General features: G+C 44.9%; 1 protein-coding gene across 1 annotated transcript in view; it reads right to left on the minus strand.

The window, feature by feature from the left end:
• cd81a (CD81 molecule a) overlaps positions 1-13,327 on the minus strand; it is a 33,700-nt gene extending 20,373 nt beyond the window's left edge. The window contains exons 1-2 of the mRNA XM_072465338.1: positions 13,198-13,327; positions 5,406-5,520 (exon numbers count right to left, since the gene is read on the minus strand). Of these exons, the coding sequence (XP_072321439.1) occupies positions 5,406-5,520; positions 13,198-13,263 (181 nt within the window). The 5' untranslated portion in view covers positions 13,264-13,327. The remainder of the gene's footprint in view (positions 1-5,405; positions 5,521-13,197) is intronic.
• Between the last annotated feature and the right edge of the window lie 10,521 nt (positions 13,328-23,848).

Consider the following 23,848-nt stretch of genomic DNA (forward strand, 5'->3'; position numbering starts at 1 on the left):
ACCTTTTACGGTCTGTGTGCGGCGCAGCCGCAAAGTTGGACAACTTATTTTGGAATATTGCAGGTCTAAAAATTGCTCCCATTTGATCAAAACCAGTCCGATTAGGACCAAATTTGAATCAGTTGTTAAACTTTCTAGTTTGGACCAGTTTAGGCTGACAAAATTGAAATGGCAGTGATAGCGCCCCCTACAGAGTGACCTTTAAATTAACATTGAAGGTCAAAAATTTGTTTTACCAAAATTGTCTAAACTTTACCCAAAAATTCTATTTTGCCGTCCCGATCACAAAAGCCAATCACAAAAATGCCTAAATTTTTACGCCGTAGTCGTAGCGATGACAGAAACCTCCCATGTTATCCCTATGGGAAAACCACAAAATCTCTCAAATTACCACATTTTTATGTTTTACACTTTAACGAAGTCCTCCTAGTGCGTTTTGCCCACCAACCTCAAAATCGGTGTACGTCCTCTAGACAAGTGGTGTATCTAAAGTTATCCAAATTTTAAGGATAACTTTTACGGTCTTTGTGCGACGGAGCCGCAAACGTTTCCCAGAATTCTGACTATTTGGCCTTCAGAGTGGCCTATAAACAATAGAGTTTTTCCAAATGACATGATATTTTGAACAAAATTCTAATTTGCCATCCTGATCATAAAAGTATGAGAGCCAAAGTCATATTTTGTACGGCGTAACCGTAGCGTTGACAGAAACATCCCATGTTATCCTTATGGGAAAATCGTAGAATCGCTCAAATCACCACATTTTTACGCTTCACACTTTAATGAACTCCTCCTAGGGCGATTGTCCGATCAAGTTCATATTTGGAGAATATCATCTACACAAGCGGGGCATCAAAACTTACCCATATTTTGATTCTAAGTGCTACGGTCTCTGTGTGGCGGACCCGCAAATATATGTCAGAAATGGGAAAACAGCGAAATCTCTAAAATCACCACATTTTTACGCTTCACACTTTAACGAACTCCTCCTAGGGCGATTGCCCGATCAAGCTCATATTTGGGGAAAATCATCTACACAAACGGGGCATCAAAAGTTATCCATATTTTGATTTTAAGTGGTACGGTCTCTGTGCCGTGGAGCTGCAAATATACTGTCACAAATGGGAAAAACGCCAAATCCTTGAAATGTTCACATTTACGCTTCACACTTTAACAAACTCCTCCGTGGGCAATAGCTCGATCAAGCTTTACTTTGGGAAAAATCATCTACACAAGCGGGGCATCAAAAGGTATCCATATTTTTATTCCAAGTGCTACGGTCTCTGTGCGGCGGCGCAGCAAATTTGACTGACACTTGTGTTGATTTGCACTGGATTGGCCATGTCCAATGTGTCGCCGTCTGTCAAGTTCTTTTTTTATTCAAGACACAATAAGGGCGCCATCTTTATCAAGTCAAAAGCGCAGAGTCGGAAGGCCGGCGGCCCGCGAGGGCCGTTGGATGCCGCTTGCGGCTTTAATTATTATTATTTTTCTTGTTCTTCTTCAGCGCTTTGATCTCTAATTTGACCCCCTGAACATGCTCAAAAACTCACCAAACTTTGCCCAAAATTCAGAATCGGTGAAAAATTTTATTTTTTCTGGGCCATTTTTTTTTTCGTTAAAAAATGGCGCGACAGCGCCACCGACAAAAGTCAAAATACATTGCGCCTATGGGAGACGCCCCGAGGTCAACTTTGGCGTAAAGCTACGAAATTCGGGACACGCATTCCTCTCGTGAGGATAAACAAAAAAAAACATTGTGGCCACGCCCCCAAACTTACCCTATGGCCGCCATCTTCCTTTGAAAATGAAAACAAGCTGAGTTAGCCATTTTGTTTACGTCAAACTTTGACGAACTCCTCCTAGGGCGTTTTGCCCACCGACTTCAAAATCGGCGTACGTCCTCTGGACAAGTGGGGCATCTAAAGTTATTCAATTTTTTGAGATACCTTTTACGGTCTGTGTGCGGCGCAGCCGCAAAGTTGGACAACTTATTTTGGAATATTGCAGGTCTAAAAATTGCTCCCATTTGATCAAAACCAGTCCGATTAGGACCAAATTTGAATCAGTTGTTAAACTTTCTAGTTTGGACCAGTTTAGGCTGACAAAATTGAAATGGGCGCGATAGCGCCCCCTACAGAGTGACCTTTAAATTAACATTGAAGGTCAAAAATTAGTTTTACCAAAATGTTCTAAACTTTACCCAAAATTCTATTTTGGCGTCCCGATCAAAAAAGCCAATCAGACAAATGCCTTATTTTTTACGGCGTAGTCGTAGCGATGACAGAAACCTCCCATGTTATCCCTATGGGAAAACCGCAAAATCTCTCAAATATCCACATTTTTATGTTTCACACTTTAACGAACTCCTCCTAGTGCGTTTTTCTCACGAACCTCAAAATCGGTGTACGTTCTCTAGACAAGTGGGGCATCTAAAGTTATCCAAATTTTAAGGATAACTTTTACGGTCTCTGTGCGACGGAGCCGCAAACGTTTCCCAGAATTCTGACTATTTGGCCTTCAGAGTGGCCTATAAACAAGAGTTTTTCCAAATGACATGATATTTTGAACAAAATTCTAATTTGCCATCCTGATCATAAAAGTATGAGAGCCAAAGTCATATTTTGTACGGCGTAACCGTAGCGTTGACAGAAACATCCCATGTTATCCTTATGGGAAAATCCTAGAATCGCTCAAATCACCACATTTTTACACTTCACACTTTAACAAACTCCTCCTAGGGCGATAGCCCGATCAAGTTCATATTTGGAGAATATCATCTACACAAGCGGGCCATCAAAACTTACCCATATTTTGATTCTAAGTGCTACGGTCTCTGTGTGGCGGACCCGCAAATATATGTCAGAAATGGGAAAACAGCGAAATCTCTAAAATGACCACATTTTTACGCTTCACACTTTTACAAACTCCTCCTAGGGCGATTGCCCGATCAAGCTCATATTTGGGGGAAATCATCTACACAAACGGGGCATCAAAAGTTAGTCATATTTTGATTTTAGGTGGTACGGTCTCTGTGCCGTGGAGCTGCAAATATACTGTCACAAATGGGAAAAACGCCAAATCCTTGAAATGTTCACATTTACGCTTCACACTTTAACAAACTCCTCCGTGGGCAATAGCTCGATCAAGCTTTACTTTGGGAAATATCATCTACACAAGTGGGGCATCAAAAGTTATCCATAATTTTATTCCAAGTGCTACGGTCTCTGTGCGGCGGCGCAGCAAATTTGACTGACACTTGTGTTGATTTGCACTGGATTGGCCATGTCCAATGTGTCGCCGTCTGTCAAGTTCTTTTTTTATTCAACACACAATAAGGGCGCCATCTTTATCAAGTCGAAAGCGCAGAGTCGGAAGGCCGGCGGCCCGCGAGGGCCGTTGGATGCCGCTTGCGGCTTTAATTTTTATTATTTTTCTTGTTCTTCTGCTTTTTGAGCTCTAATTTGACCCCCTGAACATGCTCAAAAACTCACCAAACTTTACCCAAAATTCAAAATCGGCGAAAAATTTTGTTTTTTCTGGGCCATTGTTTTTTGGGTTAAAAAATGGCGCGACAGCGCCACCGACAAAAGTCAAAATACATTGCGCCTATGGGAGACGCCCCGAGGTCAACTTTGGCGTAAAGCTACGAAATTCGGGACACGCATTCCTCTCGTGAGGACAAAAAAAAAATATCATTGTGGCCACGCCCCCAGACTTACCCTATGCCCGCAGTCTTCCTTTGAAAATGAAAACACACTGTGTTAGCCATTTTGTTCACGTCAAACTTTGACGAACTCCTCCTAGGGCGTTTTGCCCACCGACTTCAAAATCGGCGGACGTCCTCTGGACAAGTGGGGCATCTAAAGTTATTCAATTTTTTGAGATACCTTTAACGGTCTGTGTGCGGCGCAGCCGCAAAGTTGGACAACTTATTTTGGAATATTGCAGATCTAAAAATTGTTCCCATTTGATCAAAACAAGTCCGATTAGGACCAAATTTGAATCAGTTGTTCAACTTTCTAGTTTGGACCAGTTTATGATGACAAAATTTAAATGGGCGCGATAGCGCCCCCTACAGAGTGACCTTTAAATTAACATTGAAGGTCAAAAATTAGTTCTACCAAAATTTTCTAAACTTTACCCAAAATTCTATTTTGGCGTCCCGATCAAAAAAGCCAATCAGACAAATGCCTTAATTTTTACGGCGTAGTCGTAACGATGACATAAACCTCCCATGTTATCCCTATGGGAAAACCGGTAAATCTCTCGAATATCCACATTTTTCTGTTTCACACTTTAACGAATTCCTCCTAGTGCGTTTTGCCCACCGACCTCAAAATCGGTGTACGTCCTCTAGACAAGTGGGGCATCTAAAGTTATGCAAATTTTAAGGATAGCTTTTACGGTCTCTGTGCGACGGAGCCGCAAACGTTTCCCAGAATTCTGACTATTTGGCCTTCAGAGTGGCCTATAAACAGTAGTTTGACAATGACATTATATTTTGCACAAAATTCTAATTTGCCATCCTGATCATAAAGTATGAGAGCCAAAGTCATATTTTGTACGGCGTAACCGTAGCGATGACAGAAACATCCCATGTTATCCTTATGGGAAAATCGTAGAATCGCTCAAATCACCACATTTTTACGCTTCACACTTTAACAAACTCCTCCTAGGGCGATTGTCCGATCAAGTTCATATTTGGAAAATATCATCTACACAAGTGGGGCATCAAAACTTATCCATATTTTTATTCCAAGTGCTACGGTCTCTGTGCGGCGGCGCAGCAAATTTGACTGACACTTGTGTTCATTTGCACTGGATTGGCCATGTCCAATGTGTCGCCGTCTGTCAAGTTCTTTTTTAATTCAACACAATAAGGGCGCAATCTTTATCAAGTCGAAAGCGCAGAGTCGGAAGGCCGGCGGCCCGCGAGGGCCGTTGGATGCCGCTTGCGGCTTTAATTTTAAATTGCAATTCAAGATAAATGTCTGTTCTTGGTCTTGGATTTTATCAAATGCATTTCCCCCAAAAACTTATACTCCAGTGCGACTTGTATATGTTTTTTTATTCTCTATTATGACTTTTTTGGCTGGTGCGACTTATAGTCTTGGAAATATGGTATATGCTGTAGTTTAGAGCACTCGACATTGGGCAGCACGACAAAGAAAAAAAGATGATAAATATGAAAACAGAGACAGAAACAACGGTTAAAAAAAAGAAGATAAAAGGCGATTGGATGAAGGTTGAACACAAGCACTAAAACCACCACCACTTGAAACAGAGCTAATAACTAAGCCATAACTGGTGAATCATTGTTGCATGCTAATAACTAAGCCATAACTGGTAAATCACTGTTGCATGAAGTGTGACCGTGGAGAGGTTGGATGCGCCATACGTACTGATGTAGAACGTGTTGGGAGCCTGGGCGCCCTCGTACTGGATCCCGAGCAGGGTGCTGGTCTTCTGGTCCTGCCGCAGCCACAGTGCCACGCCCAGGATTACACCTCCCGCGAGCTGGAACACAAACACCATGATCACTTTCACTCCATTTAAAACGCGCAACATAAAAGTTGTTTACTGAACTGATGGCGCGCATTAAAGCCGAGCCGCAGAGAGCGATTCAGGCCGACGAACAAGACTACTTTACTTTATGTACTTGTGTATTAAACTACTTCAATACACAACATTTTAGAGTCGTAATCTTCGTATCTGTTCATGGGTGTCAGTTTATAGGGGATTTTCTGAAGATATTTTGTTTTTTTGAGTGGTTAATTGCAATGGCAACGGCGCTCGTTTTGTGCAAATCGCGTCTCGTTCCACCTCGACATTTTACATATGAAGAAACGTTTAGTGATTGTTTATGCCCAACCTGGTTTATGTTGCCACACTTTGCCTTCTCTTCATTAAGTACTCACTGTACATGGCATACCATATTTTCATAGTTTTGGCCGGGGTACAACTTATACTTATGTTTTTTTTTCTTCTCTATTATGTATTTTTTGGCTGGTGCAACTTATACTCCAGTGCGACTCATACTCCGGAAAATACAGTACTTTTATTTCTTTGGCCAATTACAATATGTTACACATTTTTAACCTTTTTATCTCTTGAAAAACAGGCAAAAAGCATGGATACTTGATTTAAAACATCAGAATGTTTTGCAGAAGGATCAGACTTTAATATCATCTTGTTGGGTAGTGACTTGTAATTTATAAAGTTTAAACAAAGTGAAAAAAACTGCAATAATTTAAGGATTGTCTTTGTTTTTATTTAACACTTTCCAGTATCCTTGGGGAAGACTTTGAGCCGCTGTGAAACGTATTGTTCTCACAGGTTTACGACCCCTAAACTTTAGACAAAGAAATCCTAAATATAACTTCACTTTTGCACAAACACGGGCAGAATCACCACCACATCCCACGACTCGATAAACTTCACACTTTTGCTCAGTCAAATAAAGAGATCAACTCATCCAGAGCTAAATGTCACCTCAGGACACGTTAGCGCCGGTCGGAGCTATTAAAATTGCGCTAAAATGGGATTAGCCGCCTTCTCTGTCCTTTCTCAGCCGGGGCCATTCTGGAGCCGGGGCCAGATGCTGCCTAGCAACCGGATCAACACCGTAACTGCTACGAGCGCAGAAATTCAACACACACACACACACGGGAGCGCCACCGCAACATGACTTTATAACTTTTAAGTGAACTCTTAAGAATCGGGAAGAATCGCAGAGCGTGACGTGAACGTGACATAAAGGAAGTATCAGCGTTTGTCAAAAACACCGTTACAAACAAGTCAAGATACAGAAGAGGCATAAAAGCAGCTCATCAAGGCCTTGGAGCGGTCATTATGGTATGTGTGAGTCACTGGGGGAAGCCTCACATGACTCCTGAGCCTGAATCACAGTAACATGGAAGAAACCCGCCTGTGGTGCTTTTCCAACACTGCTACAAACACAAAGAAACACTCGAAAGTTAGAACTACGACTGGAAAAATCACCGTCCAGCATCAGCACATTAGACGATAGAACCAAGTAACCACTGCCACTCAAACTATTATTACGGCATTCCACAAGTACAAGTCATTTTACGTGTCATTTTCCACTTTCTCAATAGCTGTCTCCTCTTAACTCCAGACGATATATAAAGATGTACAATAATGTGAGTCGTGTTAAACAAAACAGTTCCCCCTTCACTCTTCTAAACTCTTTATCAAGTGTTACAAAACAGTTTTCCACAGTTTAGGCTGAACAGCTTTGAGCCGGTGCCATGTTTGTGCAGCGATAACGCCAATTATTTAGTATTGGAAACTTTACACAACCAGTTTGTTCCTGGAAAGCCTCTTAACTCGAGAAGGATTCAGAATATCTTAGAACAGATCACCAGAGAACACAATTGACTGCAGGATATTGCAATTATCACAGTGGTTATTGTGAATAATGACACATAGTTAAGACGGTAGTCGGACCGCAAACACAGCCGTGACGGGGCAGACAGAATAGTGTGTGTTTCTCATGATTATTGTTGTTAAAGACGGTGTAAAACATGGTGTAATTGTGTAATCACATTTGGTGCGTCTTACCACAAGGAAAACTCTTTAAAAGCTTTATAATTCATGTTTAATGTAATTTACTTGTTATACTCTATCCAAGGCATTTTGAATTAAGCATAAATAATGTTAATTAATATAAGTGGATATGATTACACAGAATATGTTAGAATATACATAATTTCACTGAATATCTGACAGAGAAAAGGAAGCGGGCGTCACGTCGTCATGACTACACCTCCCATGTCTTCGCTTTAACTCCTCCGGTGTCTATTTCTGCCCGTTGCCCAGCCGACAGGGGTGTTGCAGAATGCGGGGCATGTTCAAGTGGGTGGTATAAGGGGGGATGGGGTGTGGTCTGCTGTTCCCATAAGAGCGCCGCCGCCCCCCTCCCGCCTCATGACCTCCCTTTCACTGTCCACTTTGATTTATGGAAACAGAAGGTCTCCTTTTTAACACGGCGGTCTGCAGGGCCGACCCTCTGCACGGAGCACACATCAAGACCCGCCCTTTCACCCACAGACCACGACACGCCCCTTTCACCCGCACACCACAGCCCGCCCTTTCACCCACACGCCACGCCCCTTTCACCCGCACGCCACGACCTTTCACCCGCACGCCACGACCCGCCCCTTTCACCCGCACGCCACGACTCGCCCCTTTCACCCGCACACCACGACCCGCCTCTTTCACCCACACGCCACGACACGCCCCTTTCACCCACAGACCACAACCCGCCCCTTTCACCCACAGACCACAACCCTCTCTTTCACCCGCACACCGCAACACGCCGTTTCACCCACACGCCACGACCCGCCCCTTTCACCCGCACACCACGACCCGCCTCTTTCACCCGCACGCCACGACCCGCCCTTTCACCCGCACACCACGACACACCCCTTTCACCCACAGACCACAACCCGCCCCTTTCACCCACAGACCACAACCCTCTCTTTCACCCGCACACCACAACACGCCGTTTCACCCACATGCCACGACCCGCCCCTTTCACCCGCACACCACGACCCGCCTCTTTCACCCGCACGCCACGACCCGCCCATTTCACCCGCACGCCACGACCCGCCCCTTTCACCCTCAGACCACAACCCGCCCCTTTCACCCACAGACCACAACCCGCTCTTTCACCCGCACACCGGACGTGTTCAGCTCCGACAGGCGCGCGGGCAGGAGCACTTTAGAGCAGCCAATAAAACTAAAAGGACTAAAGTGGGCTACGTGTTAGCGCGGGGGGAGGAGCTAGCCCACACCAGCGCGCTAATGCATCAGTAAAATCACATCACAATCACTTTTCGGTACGATTAGCAATATCTCTTACCATTGAATAAATCAGACATCTAGGTCTTTGTCAATTTTAACTAGTAAAAAAAGGGATGCGAATGGATAAATATTGATTTATTATTTACTTAAAAAAAAAAAAAAAAATTATCGGTTTGTTCTTCAAAAATAAATGATATGTTTTTTTTTTTAACATTTCTGTGCCTCATCTGTGTTGCAATACTGGAAATCCCCCATCTAGGTTTTTTTGGTCAAACAAACAAAAGCAAAAACAAAATGGGATGTGAATGGAAAAAGTGATTTATTATTTACTTATTACTTAAATATACATTATCTGGGGTTTTTGGTAGTTTAAAAAAAAATGTTTTTTATTATTATACTTCTGTACCTATCTGTTTCTGTACGTAATCCGTGTTGCAACACTTGAATTTCCCCATTGTGGGACAAAAGGTTGACTAATCTCATCTCATTTAAGGAAAAGTAGGAACGATGCTTGTCAAAAGAATAATTAAACAAAATGCAAATATGACAGATTATAGGATTAGCACGTTTCCCTCTGGAGTCTGTCTAATGCCACAGAACAATAAAACATGTACACAGACCATGTACACAGTATGTGCAATGACCACGTACACAGACCACGTACACAGTATGTGCAATGACCACGTACACAGACCACGTACACAGACCACGTACACAGTATGTGCAATGACCACGTACACAGACCACATACACGGTATGTGCAATGACCACGTACACAGACCACGTACAAAGTATGTGCAATGACCACGTACACAGACCACGTACACAGTATGTGCAATGACCACGTGCACAGACCACGTACACAGTATGTGCAATGACCACGTACACAGACCACGTACACAGTATGTGCAATGACCACGTACACAGACCACGTACACAGTATGTGCAATGACCACGTACACAGACCACGTACACAGACCACGTACAGTCGGACAGAAGCCACGAGTGGCCTTTAAAGGGCACAATCTGGGTTCATATTAATTTGTTTTTATTTGGTTTGTACATATCCATTCATTTATTGGCTCGAGCCATTCCGAATGTGACGAGTCTTTGTTCTTGCCCGGTTTCTTATTATTGTTATTCATGGTCATTTTGCCACAACTCGAGCATCTTTGACCCCTGAACATCGATGAAAAGTCACACATGGGACATAGACACGATCAGCTCGGCCCGAACTCCAATAAAATGGAGGTTGCGAGAACTTGAAACTCTTAATCTTTGGCCTAGGCACATGAGACTTGGGACAGTGATAGAGCTACCTTTGACCTCTGACCTTTGACGAGTAAACCACACCTGGCAGCATCGCTCTATGATAAACAGGAAGTCAGCCATGTTTAATCAAAGTGGCGCCGCCACTTTTGACTTTTTTTGTCCGATCGAGCAAAACAACACTTTTTGCATCTACAGACATTTAAATTTAATAAATGTTTTTTAAAAAATGTTGATATTCCTTACGGTCTCACACGTCACGCCTATTGGAATTGATCTACGGAGCTCATATTTCACTCACTAATGTGTTTTTATGATCTGATTGGAAATAATTAATACCCATGTAACAAATTCACTCTATAGCGCCCCCTACCCATTGTGTGAAAAACTCAACATTGTCTGATTTGTTTGAAACTCATGGGTTATATTCTCAAGACGCCATGAAAAAAGTGCATTGCAGATATTGTGTATTTTTCACTATCGGCCAGCAGAGGCACAATGAATGCCTTCACTTCCTCTTTTATTTTGATGGTACATTTCCTCTCGTGCCACGGTCTTAGCATTAGATTTTATTATTCTTTAGACTTTATTCTTTAGACTTTATTCTTTCTGCCACACCTCAGGTATTTTTGACCCCCTGAACATCAATGAAAAGTCCAGGGTCACAGAGGCTCTCTCTCTCTTTCTCCCTGCTCAGGTCTGCGTTCAGCACACTCTTGCAATTTGCAGGACAAACTACTATTTGACTTATACTCAGGAAAATACAGTAAATTAAGTAAATTATTTTGAATGGGTTTTTCACATTTAGGCTTGAATCCAACCCTTAATCTACAACAGCCATTGATTAAATTATCGATTTTCATCACCAACACAAAAAATACAACACCAATATGCATACGATTTTAAATTAACCTTCTATACTCTTTGACTTTTCTAAACCACGCCCACTTTCCCATGCTCCAATCGCATATGGAACACGTTATTTCAGCAAGTCGTTTATCTCTAAGGTAACGACTGTGGAAGCTCGCCGTTTGCAAAGACAATGCTACACTTAATCCGTTCATTCCAGCCTCTCGGAAGCACAAGCGCCTGCACGAAATCGTTCACAGATGTAGACGAACCTGTGCCTGTTTTTTGTTTAGAAGTGCAAAAAACACACAAAGATCACGACTCGCTCACAGAGAACGACGACTTCTCATAAACTAGCACTAAATGGAGCTGGATCCCGGCACCAACTGTCACGACCGACAGCTGCGCCTGCGTTATTTATGTTTCCCGCTCAGTACTTTCGCTTTTACTGGGTGGATATAAAAAGACAGCAGTTCACAGAGGACACGACGCGATAATTTCATATATATGACTAATTTGATCACTTTTGGCGTCTGCCTCATTGTCTGGAGACGAACGAACGAGAACGCCACAAAAATATGGATTAAATGTGAAATACTCTGCAACAAATTCGATCAAATGCTGCTGTTGTAAGAGCGGTTTTGTCCTCGAGACACTTAAGTAGGAACGTGGTGTGAGAGTGATTGCTGGAGATGGAAAACAAAATAAAAACGCAACAATCTGTGGCTTCGGTAGCTTGTGAGCGCGATAACGCAGAGCTCCGTCGTCATTACGAGCGCTTATGTCGTCTTACGTTTTAGGGAACTTGCGTATTGCGCGTCGTTCCTCTGAGTTGAGCGTAAGAGACACGTTACAAGCAACAGCTTTTGTCTGCCCCGCTTACGTACAGCAAAGCCCTCATTACACAAAGCCGTCTGCAACATGTCAGCCTGTTAATGCACCGTAACCGACGCCATGTGTCCAGGCGCTGTCCGGTAACGGGACGGGCGAGGACATGGAGGACAGGGCGAGACGCGAGCATTAATTCGGTCTCCGTTCAGCAGGCATAACGCGTATAATCTTTAAACTTATCACATTAGATTAAAGTATTTCTCTGGCGTAGCAGGCGCGGTGAGGTCACAGACTGGCCACGCCCCTTACAGTAAAACTCTATTTAAAAACAGTTGCGTGTCGTGTACTGCGCTGGTATAAAAAGCTTGTCGTACATTGTTCAGGGAGAAAACAAAAGTGTAAGAATAGAGAGGGAACTCCAGTCGCAAGAACATATTTTACATGTCCAATGACCGTATTTTCCGGAGTATAAGTCGCACCAGCCAAAAGAAATGCACAATAGAGAAGAAAAAGTCGCACTGGAGTATAAGTATATAAGGATAAGTCGCACCAGCCAAAAAAACCTTGCATAATATAGAAGACAAAAACATATATAAGTCGCACTGGAGTATAAGTATATAAGTATAAGTCACACCCCGGGCAAAACTATGAAAAAAGGTGCGACTTATAGTTTGAAGAATACGGTAAAGAGTCTAATTCGGGTTTCCCAAAACCAGGAGACAAACTAAAACACCCACTAACTGTTTCCATGGGCCTTTAGTCACCAAATGGAAACCACCACAGCCCCCCAAACCCCGCCCCCCAGACCCCACCTCCCGCGCACCCTCACGCACGCGCACACGTTCACGCACACTCTCACGCACGCGTACACGCACAGAAGTTGGGAGGAGGGTGGAATCCAAACAAAGCATCAGCAGACTTAACTTTGCACTAAAAAAGAATCCCAAAGTAAACAAACTTTTTTCGGTTTATTGTACTTCTTGTGACGTAGGCCCACGCGCGCGCACGGGACGACTAAAAACGGTCTTTACGTAACAAACACCGCGTCGAGTAAGTGATTTTAATCGCGATTCTAACGTTTTAACCAGTTACACACGCGCGCGCTTTGAAAAGAGTCCCAAAACACGACCCGCGCGGCGTCGGGAGCGACGGGACGAGCCGCACCGTTATTCCCCATTCCCGCCACGCGCACGCGCTTTCATTACGCGGAGAAAAAAAGGAGAAGATAAAGGAAAAAAAATAATAGAGAATGGAAATGTTGCACGTGCACAAAGGGAAAGGCACGGCGCAGATTCTCCTTTAAAACCAGCGCCATTGTCCACGGTTTAAATCACGAGAAACGACGCGGTCCCAAAAAACACCACACACGGGAGCTAAATGTGGTAAATATGGCAATAAATGTGGTCGTAATCTTACCCAGAAGATGAAGTTGAAGAGGAAGAGCAGGTATTTGACACATTTGGTGCAGCCTTCGACTCCCATGGTGGCGGGACGGTGGTGCGCGCGGAGAGAAATGCGGGAGTTTAACGGGACGGGACGGGAACGAGCAAGGGCCACGCGGCGTGTTTGAGTCTGAGGAGCTCCCGTGGAATCACAGACACAGAGAGGCAACACCCAACTCCAGCCCCCGCCCCTACTGAGACGCGTCAAGGCGCCGGAAGTCACCCCGGGAACGCGCCGCTTCGCCGCAGGATGTTTCACAATAAAACACGCGCAATGACGTCATGACCGAAGGGATTTTGTTTTTAATTAGAATAGTGTTGAAACCGTTTACCGGGCGCAGTGTGTCAGACCCTGTGGGAGTCACTGTTACTTTTGTAAGATATGAAGATGACAAGATGGAAACATAAGAGTCATTTAGTTGAAGTAGCTACACGGCCCTAGGATTAACTGTGCCGGGGAAAGTGTGGCAGCTTGAGCAACTACTTTTCCTATCAAAAATATTTAATTTCACTTGCAAATCTGTTCATCAACATTGTCTGATTTGATGGAAACTCATGGATTGTATTCTCAAGACGCCATGAAAACGTGCATTAAAGATATTGTGTATTTTTCACAATTGGCCAGCAGGGGTGCAGGTGCCTTCACTTCCTCTTTTATTTTGATGGGACATTTCCTCTCATGCCGCGGTCTTAGCGTTAGAATTATTATTCTTTAGACTTTATTCTTTAGACTTTATGCTTTAGACTTTATTCTTTAGACTTTATGCTTTAGACTGCTTTAGACTTTATTCTTTAGGCTTTATTCTTTCTTTATTCTTCAGGCTTTATTCTTTAGACTTTATGCTTTAGACTTTATGCTTTAGACTTTATTCTTTAGACTTTATTCTTTAGACTTTATGCTTTAGACTTTATTCTTTAGACTTTATGCTTTAGACTTTATTCTTTAGGCTTTATTCTTTAGACTTTATTCTTTAGACTGCTTTAGACTTTATTCTTTAGGCTTTATTCTTTCTTTATTCTTCAGGCTTTATTCTTTAGACTTTATTCTTTAGACTTTATGCTTTAGACTTTATTCTTGTTGTTGTTGTTGTTGTTGTTGTTGTTGTTGTTGTTTTATGGCGGTTGGCATCCAAGTGTTGCATTACCGCCAGACTTTATTCTTCAGACTTTTCGTAGTCCTCAGACTCTGTCGTAGTCCGTAAAAGTACTCCTTCCATTGCTATGGTGTTACAAAGCCCATGAGGTCATGATATGTCTTTGTGACTAGAATAGTTGTTGTTGTTTCAGAGACCGACCGGCTTTATTCCAGGGAGACTCTTCTTCATCTTCCTCTCCTTCTTTGACGTTCGGTGCTTCCACCATACAGCTTTATTCTTTAGGCTTCATTCTATAGGCTTTAATATTTCCACTGATGTCGCCGCTTGGTAGCCGTGCGTCTACGAGACTGGACGAGGACAGGAGACCACCCCCACCCCCATCTCGTCACTCTGATCACTCTGACTCCCCACAAGCAGACCCCCATCACTCCGACTCCCATTTAGCGCCTTTAGCCTGTTTTCTATATCTGCCCAATCGAGCTCCTTTGTTCCAAGGAATCTCCCTGCAGCTTTAGCAATGATCCTGATCCTTTCAGTTCTGCTTTGAGCCTGAGCAGCACAGTTTACAACATCCACCATAAAGAGTACAAAATCCTCTCTATCCACAACCAGGGTATTCTCATTAATTCTGGAACCTGCACACTTGGGACCTCCACTCTTGAAACCTTCACTGTATTTACTCTAAACTCGTTACTTGAAACTTTCTTGACTGCATCTGCATAGGATATACCTTGAGAGACCTTTATTTTCTGCACCTCAGCAGCTCTTTTGCTAAACCTGCATCCCCCGAAGGCAGAGCTATGTTCTTCCCCACAGTTACAGCACTTCAGTTTTGCACCCACGTCACACTTTCCATACTCGTGGTCTCCTGCACATTTACCACATCTTTGCTTCCCTCTACAGACCGCTGCAATATGCCCAAAGCGCTGGCACTTAAAGCAACGCAGGGGCGGCGGAACATATGGCCTGACGCTATAGCACATGTACCCAATGAACACCTTACTAGGCAGGCACCTCCCTTCAAGTGTTACCATTACCGACAAGCTGTCACATCTTACCCCAAACCGGGTCACCTTCAAACGCCTAGCGTCCACCACCGTAACTCCAGTCAAATTCTCCTTAACTTCATCCACAGACGTCGCCGTAGGGACACCTACGATAACTCCTCTGACCGTGTTTCTTTCAGCATCAGACACAAGAATGTCCTTTCCACCCAGACGTTTAGTTCCAATCGCCTTCCGTTGCTGAGCTGCGTCCTTGCACACGACCAGCAGCGAGCCATCTCTAAGGACACTCGCACTCTTGATCACTCCCACAGCTACAGTTAGGCTCTTTGACAATGCCACTGAATTCCACTCCTTAAAGGATGCACTATCCTGTGCAAGCTTTATGATCACCTTACAGTCTCTGCTCTCACCCCGGATATCAATAGCTTCAGCCTCATCCTGCTGCTCATTCCCAGAACCCTCGGACGAGCTAAGGGACTTTTTACGTTTCCGGGCACGTGCAGGCAGAAAAGGCTGCTCCTCCACGCCGTCCAGAACGTCTTCCATCCCCGATCCACTCTCCTCCGCCATCTCCCGTCTCTCCAGACCGGGTGTTGAGCAAGGTCTCCTCACAGTTTTAGTCCAGGGCTTGTTCTTCCTCAGACTCTAGTTGTTCTTTAGGCTTTATTGTTGTTGTTGTTGTTGTTGTTGTTTTATGGCGGTTGGCATCCGAGTGTTGCATTACCGCCAGACTTTATTCCTCAGACGTTTCGTAGTCCTCAGACTCTGTCGTAGTCCGTAAAAGTACTCCTCCCATTGCTTTGGCGTACAAAGCCCATGAGGTCATGATGTGTTTTTGTGACTAGAATAGTTGTTGTGTCAGAGACCAACCGGCTTTATTCCAGGGAGACTCTTCTTCACCTTCCTCGCCCTCTTTGACGTTCGGTTAGAAGTCCTTCTTCCATCACTTTGGCGTTTCTAGGCCCACGAAGTCCAAGCGCGTTAGAACATCCTCTTGCTCCTCATCCTCGGCTCAGTCTCCAACACCCCCCACCTCTATAAACGTTTACCCAGCCCTGTGCTACATAAGTAAGCAACCACAGCCTGACACAAACCCTGTGACTGGATCGCCAGAACGTTCCGCAGATTGAACTCCCGCCCATTATTCCGAAACCACAAGGCCAACCCGGCCCTTTCCCTATCATAAGCCTCACAGCAAATCAGCACATGCTCGACAGTCTCTGGCACCTGACAGTGACCACACAGACCGGTCGGATGTTTGCCTATCCTACTCAGTGACCAATTGAGTCCAGTATGGCCAATCCTCATGCGGGCGAAGGCCCTTTCCTCCCACGCGTTCCTGCCCATAGACCCGCAAGGACCCACACTACCCTGTATGTGATAGAGATGCCGTCCAGTAACACAGTGGCTCCAAAATTCCTGCCAAAGGCCGACCACATGACTCTTGATAACGGGCTTGATTTCAGACTTGCCCAACTCAACCGCCACATCAATTGATGGCCGCCGAAGGGAACGTTTAGCCAGTGCATCAGCCATTTCGTTACCATCCACCCCCACATGCGCAGGGACCCAAATGAAGGAAACCCTCACATCCTTCCTGGACAGGGAGAGCATCAGACAGAAGATGCCATTCAACACATCCTGTCTGCAATCCGATTTCCCAGATTTAATGCTTTGCAATGCAGAAAGGCTGTCAGAGGCCACCACAATGCCGCAACACTGCAAAGCAGATTCCGCCCATTCCAACGCCAACCGTATCGCTATGAGTTCCGACGTGAAAACAGAAAGGCGATCTGTCAACCTCTTCTTGACCGCTAGCCCCAGGTCAGGCACAAAATAAGCGGCGCCAGTACGCCCACTCTCAGGATCCCTAGACCCGTCGGTATAAATAAACACATCACCTGAGTGCTTATCGATGATCGCTTGAACGGCAAACTGCGGTGCCCTCCCAGCGACTCCTCTAAGCTTGCCATGCAAGCTAACATCAACAGGAGCCGGGACAAACTTCCACGGAGCTATAGCAGACAAAGCCACCGACGGGCTCACACGCAGATCACCAACCCCCGCAAGCCGCGCCTTCGCATTTCCTACCTGGCTGAAAACCATACCGCCAGCCTCACTCTGCCCCCCATCAACCCTGAGAAAGTCCCTCACCGGGTGAGAGCTCGTATGACCTTGCACATTCACCCAGTAAGCCAACAGAAAGTTCTAGCCTCCGGAGCCGTAACGGCAATTCCCCCAACTCAACCTGCAGCGCCGAGACAGGGGAGGTCCTAAAAGCCCTACAGCAGATGCGCAAGGCCTGGGCTTGCTCCACATCAAGCTTCTTTAAGTTAGTCTCAGCCGCAGACATGTAGGCTATACAGCCATAATCAATAGCCGCCCTCATGACGGCCCGATAAATACCCAGGAGCGACCTTCTGCTGGCCCCCCAGTCCTGGCCGGATAGACAACGAAGCAAGTTATTCACCCTTTTGCATTTACCACTGACCTCATCAATGTGCCGACGCCAACTAAGCCTCTCGTCAAAGGTGACCCCCAAGAACCTCACCTCCCTGACCTGTTCGAGCACCTGCCCATGAGCCTTTATTCTTTAAGGGTCCTTCACACCGAGGACAAGGAGCAAGAGGATGTTCTAACGCGCTTTGAACTCATGGGCTTAGTAACACCAAAGTGATGGAAGAAGAACTTTTAAGGAATACGACAAAGTCTGAAGGCAAGGCAAGTTTATTTGTAGAGCACATTTCATACACAAGGCAATTCAAAGTGTTTCACAGCAGGAAAAATGCATTCAAATCACAAAGAAATTACAGAAACAGAAATACAATAAAATTAACTAAATTAAAAATTAGCAATCCAACTGATTTTCTAAACTAATAAAATCACAAACAAAAGAGAAGAGTGCAAAGAAAAAATCCTTTCAGTCATATGCGCAGCTAAACAAAACTGTTTTTAGCTTAGATTTGAACATTGTCAGAGTTGAAGCTTGTCTCACATCTTCAGGAAGACTGTTCCAGATTTTAGCTGCATAAAACTGAAACGCAGATTCCCCATGTTTTGTCCTGACTCTGGGCACCAGCAGGAGGCCGGTCCCTGAGGTCCTCAGAGTCCGAGATGGTTCATATGGCACTAACATATCCAAGATGTACTTTGGTGCTAGGCCATGGAGAGACTTGTACACAAGCAGAGCTGCTTTAAAGTCTATTCTCTGAGCCACAGGGAGCCAGTGCAGAGACCTGAGAACAGGACTAATGTGATCATACTTCCTGGTTCTAGTCAGGACCCGAGCAGCAGCGTTCTGGATGTACTGCAGCTGTTTTACAACTCGTTTGGAGAGGCCAGTGAGCAGGCCGTTACAGTAGTCTAATCTACTGGAGACAAACGCATGGATAAGTCTCTCTAAATCTGGTTTTGACACTATATTTTTGATTTTGGCAATGTTTTTTAGATGGTAAAAAGCTGCTGATGTTATTGATTTGACGTGGCTATTAAAGTTCAAGTCTGAGTCCATTATTACCCCCAGATTTCTAATTTGGTTTGTAGGTTTTAGAGCGAGACTCTGGAGGTGACCGCTAACACTTTCTCTTTGTTTCTGTGGGCCAAAAACGATTATTTCAGTCTTGTCTGAGTTCAGCTGGAGAAAGTTGTTTTGCATCCACAAACTGATCTGTTGGATGCAGTGACAGAGTGAATCTACTGGTCCATAGTCACCTGCCGATAGTGAAACATAGATCTGAGTGTCGTCTGCATAATTGTGATAGGACACATTTTCACTGCGTATCAACTGACCTAACGGCAGCATGTAGAGGTTGAACAGAAGGGGACCCAGGACTGACCCTTGGGGCTCTCCACAGGTCAGGGTCATGTGGTCTGAGACACAGCTACCAATTTCAACAAAGTACTTCCTGTCTTCCAGATAGGACCTTAACCAGTTTAGGGCGGTGCCAGTGATGCCCACCCAGTCCTCTAGTCTCTGTAAGAGGATCCCATGATCGACAGTGTCAAAAGCAGCACTCAGATCTAACAGAATTAAGACTGAGGCTTTGCCCGTGTCAGTGTTCAGGCGGATGTCATTTGTCACCTTGACAAGAGCAGTCTCAGTGCTGTGATGAGGTCTAAAACCTGACTGAAAAACATCAAATGAGTTGTTTATTAAGAGGAAATCTGTGAGCTGTTGGTAAACAACCTTTTCAAGGACTTTGCCCAAAAATGGCAGATTAGAGATGGGCCGGTAATGACTCAGTACTGCGGCATCAAGACTGCTCTTCTTTAGGAGAGGCTTTATGACCGCAGTTTTCAAAGACATTGGGAATGTTCCAGATTGAAGCGACATGTTAACTATGTGAGTGAATGGTGCTAACAAACTGTTCAGCACAGACTTTAGAAATCTGGTGGGTAACACATCAAGGCAGCATGTAGCTTGTAGATGAACTCAGACTGGTGATGATCTCATGGACAGTTTTGTCAGTTACTGGTGCAAAGTGAGTTAGCTCTAAGTGTCTTGGTGGTTTTAGGGTAATTTTTTGCATTGTGGGATTTATAGCATTTTTAATGCCCTGAACTTTGTCATTAAAGAATAATGCAAACTCATTACACTTGGATGTGGAAATGAGTTCTAACGGCAGCTGAGCTGGAGGGTTTGTTAATCTGTTTACTGTGGCAAACAGGACACGCGAGTTGTTACTGCAGCTTCCAATTATTTCAGAAAAATATCTTTCCCTAGTTCTACATAAGATTAGGTTGTACATGTTCAGCTTTTCTTTGTAAATCTCTTTTTGAACCTGGAGCTTTGACTTGCGCCATTTCCGTTCGGCCCTGCGGCACTCCCTTTTCTGTGCCCTGACCGAATCATCATTTCTCCACGGCGCCTTCTGCTTATTTTTAACCATTTTAGCCTTTATAGGGGCGATGGTGTCCAGAACATTCAAAACACTAGATGTAACAGAGTTCAACAAATCATTTACATTAGAACATGAGACATTTTCAAAGTTTATCATTTCCATAAACAGTGCACCTGTGCCATAACTTATGTGTCTCCTCTGAACAACTGCAGGACCAACCGGAGGTTGGGGAGAAACAGACAGGTCAAAGAAGACACAGAAATGATCAGACAGAGCAACATCGATCACATTAACATTTGAAATATTTACCCCCTTTGTAATTATGAGATCTAGAGTGTGTCCTTTGCTGTGGGTGGGGCCTCTCACATGCTGAGTAAGACTGAAGGTTTCAAGGACAGCATCAAGCTCTTTAGCGTTTCTGTCACAAACATTATCAACATGCACGTTGAAATCACCTGTAATGACCAAACCATCAAAGTCTGTGCATATGACTGAAAGCATCTCAGTAAAATCATCAATAAAACTTTGGCAGTGCTGGGGAGGCTTGTATAAAACAATGAAGAGAATGGATGGAGACCGTTTTAGCTCCATTTTAAAGGATACATACTCAAATGATGAAAACACCCCAAAAGACAACCTGCGGGTAATTATTTCATCTCTAAAGACAGCACAGACTCCACCCCCTTTTTTGTTTTCTCATGTTTCAGATTCAAACTTAAAGTTGGGTGGAGCAGATTCTATCAGAACTACATTTCCTGTGTTTTTGTCAAGCCATGTTTCAGTTAAAAACATAAAATCAAGATTATAAGAAGAAATAAAATTATTAATTAAGAGAGATTTGTTACATAAGGATCTGACATTTAGCACAGCAAGTTTCAGACTAGTTTCAGTGGGACTGGGCTTTATCTTTTCACAGGGAATATGAATCACATTTCTCAGATTGGGCCTGACTCGCATTTTGTTTTTCCATCTGTGTGATGATGTGACTACAGAAATAGCACTAGGGGGGGCTCTTTTTACATAGGGCCCCGGGTTGGTTTGATTTTTAATGTGACAATAAGTCCCGGCAACGCTGAGACCCAGTGCATCCTAGCTATGGGAGATACCAGGTAAAAGGCCAGGTTGGATGGGTGGTGGGGCTTTTGTAGCCAAGGAGAGTTTGGGACCAGGTGAGAGGCGAGGGGGGATGGGTGGTGGGGCTTTTGTTGGTGTAGTCGGCATAGCCCTTGCTATATTGGGCGTGAGTGGAGCCATCTTAATGCCTGATTTGATCAGACTTTCAAAATGGCTGGGAAGGCCCATGGGTGAGAGTGGAGATGAGAAGGAGAATGATGAATCTTTAGTGGGAGTAGATGTTGCAGGGGGAACCCAGGGCTGGTGTGAAGGCAGGGGCGATGACAGGGATGTTGTTGGGCTTGTCACAGATGGGTCCAAGGCCTTTGAAGATTGTTCCTTTGCTGGAGGCGGTGGAGGTGAATGTGGAGCAGCTGGAGCTGAATCCTTTGCTGGTGGTGGTGGAGCAGCTGCTGATGAATCCTTTGGTGGAGGCTGAGGTTGTGGTGCTTTTGATGTTGAAACATTGGCTCGGTGAAGAATAAAGTCTGGCGGTAATGCAACGCTTGGATGCCAACCGCCATAAAACAACAACAACAACAACAACAACAACAACAACAAAGCATCCAGTTTACATTCAAAGTCTATGTAAACGCGCGTCGAGCGCGTCCTGCGTTTTCGTACGCTCTCGACGCTTAGAGCGCGCGTATGAGGCGCCCGAGGCGTCCAAAGCGGCCGGCGTGACATGTTCAGATTTGTTCAGCTTTCTGCAGCAGATGCACCGCAGCAGCCAATCAGAGAAGACTCAAAACAAACCCCGCAAGATAAAAAAAATCTTTAGACGCAGCTCTTGGAGCAAATAATGATATTGACTAAACTCTGCTCAGCTCTGAAGTATCTGCAGGTCCCAGACGGGCCCTGGAGCCCATCGCCTCCGCTTTTGGACTTTGTAAAGTTAATAAACCGAAACCATGGTCCTCCATTCACCACGAGAAAAGCAACACAGCACAACTCCTCCACTGAGCATGTGCAGGACGACTCGCACGTCTGCTGCTGAGTGTATTTTATGGACATGAGTCCGGGGCGTCGAGAACGCAAGTCCGGGGCGTTTGTCTTCAAATGTACAGGCGTTTAACTTCTGCGTTGGTCGCGAATCTGACGCCGCGGTCTGCACTAGGCTTTAGGCTTTATTCTTTAGACTTTATTCTTTCTGCCACAACTCTGGTATTTTTGACCCCGTGAACATCAATGAAAAGTCGCGGGTCACCGAGGCTCTCGCTCTTTCTCCCTGCTCAGGTCTGCGTTCAGCACGATCTTGCAATTTGTCATGACAAACTACAATTTGAATCGCAAACTACGCAATCATCAACGGTGAATTACTGAGCGTTATTTGGTATGCCGCAAAACGCAGCAGAAAACATGGACGGGCAGGAAGGCGGTCGGGCGGGAGGCGGTCGTGCGGGAAGCGAAAGCCATCATGGCATTGATTGCCTTTTCTTCTTCTTCTCCCACTTTCCTGTGGAACAGGCCCGATGACCTGTGGATCCAGATGCTCCTGTCCTGGAGAAGCGGTCTCTACTCCATATGAACAGTTCTGCCTGGAAGAACTGGTTTTCCTCCTGAAGAACTGGTTCTCCTCCTGAAGAACTGGTTCTCCTCCTGAAGAACTGGTTCTCCAGTGGGTCCAGCTCCACTGTTTCAGGGAGTCTGATCCTTCCTGTGGAACTCCTCCAGGTTTCTACTTTTTCCCCAAAGAGGTTTTGTAGTTGTTCCTGGTCGAGAAGTAGGGTCTAAGGACAGGGGACCCTGGGACATTGCCAAGTCCCTATGAACATTGTTTAATCTGTTCTCACAGTCAAATAATGGCCCCTTAAATTTTTCAATTTCCAAATTAAGTCTAAAAGTAATTTCTTTCCATCGTGTCCATAATGTCAGTCCAGTCCTTGATTGTAGGTGCATCTTATGTCATCCACTTTTGTGTGAAAGCCTTTTCCATCCTTTGCCTTGGTTCCAAATGTATCCATCTATGTTATCCACGGCAGGGGTCCCGGGGCCCAAATTCATAGTTCAGAAATTGAGTGGGATGGTGGTGTACAAAAAAAAACAGTCTGTGATTCTTTGTTCATTTCTTTCCAAAAATGTTGTACCACAGAACATTCCCAGGACACATGTTAGTGATGTGTCTCCTGGCAACCACAGTTTCTCCAACATTCATCCTCCTGTGAATAATGAACACCTTGACATGGCGTTAGAAAAGAATGAACCGCTCACATTCTTCCAACAGAAGTATTTCCAAACATGGGACTTTGTGGTCCTTGTGGTTTGATTTTATTTTTTTTGTCTTTGGTCATAAACCAACCTGCTCCCGTACCTGCCGGGAGGCTTCTGTATGGGGACCTGCCAGGAGGGCCTGTACTGGGACCTGCCAGGAGGGCCTGTACTGGGACCTGCCAGGAGGGCCTGTACTGGGACCTGCCAGGAGGGCCTGTACTGGGATCTGCCGGGAGGGCCCGTACGGGGACCTGCCAGGAGGGCCCGTACTGGGACCTGCCAGGAGGGCCTGTACTGGGACCTGCCAGGAGGGCCTGTACTGGGATCTGCCGGGAGGGCCCGTACGGGGACCTGCC

The sequence above is a fragment of the Eucyclogobius newberryi genome, unplaced genomic scaffold (assembly GCF_026437365.1).
Source record: "Eucyclogobius newberryi isolate DKJ021-1_F unplaced genomic scaffold, fEucNew1.0.hap1 SCAF_5, whole genome shotgun sequence".
Lineage (NCBI taxonomy): Eukaryota > Metazoa > Chordata > Actinopteri > Gobiiformes > Gobiidae > Eucyclogobius > Eucyclogobius newberryi.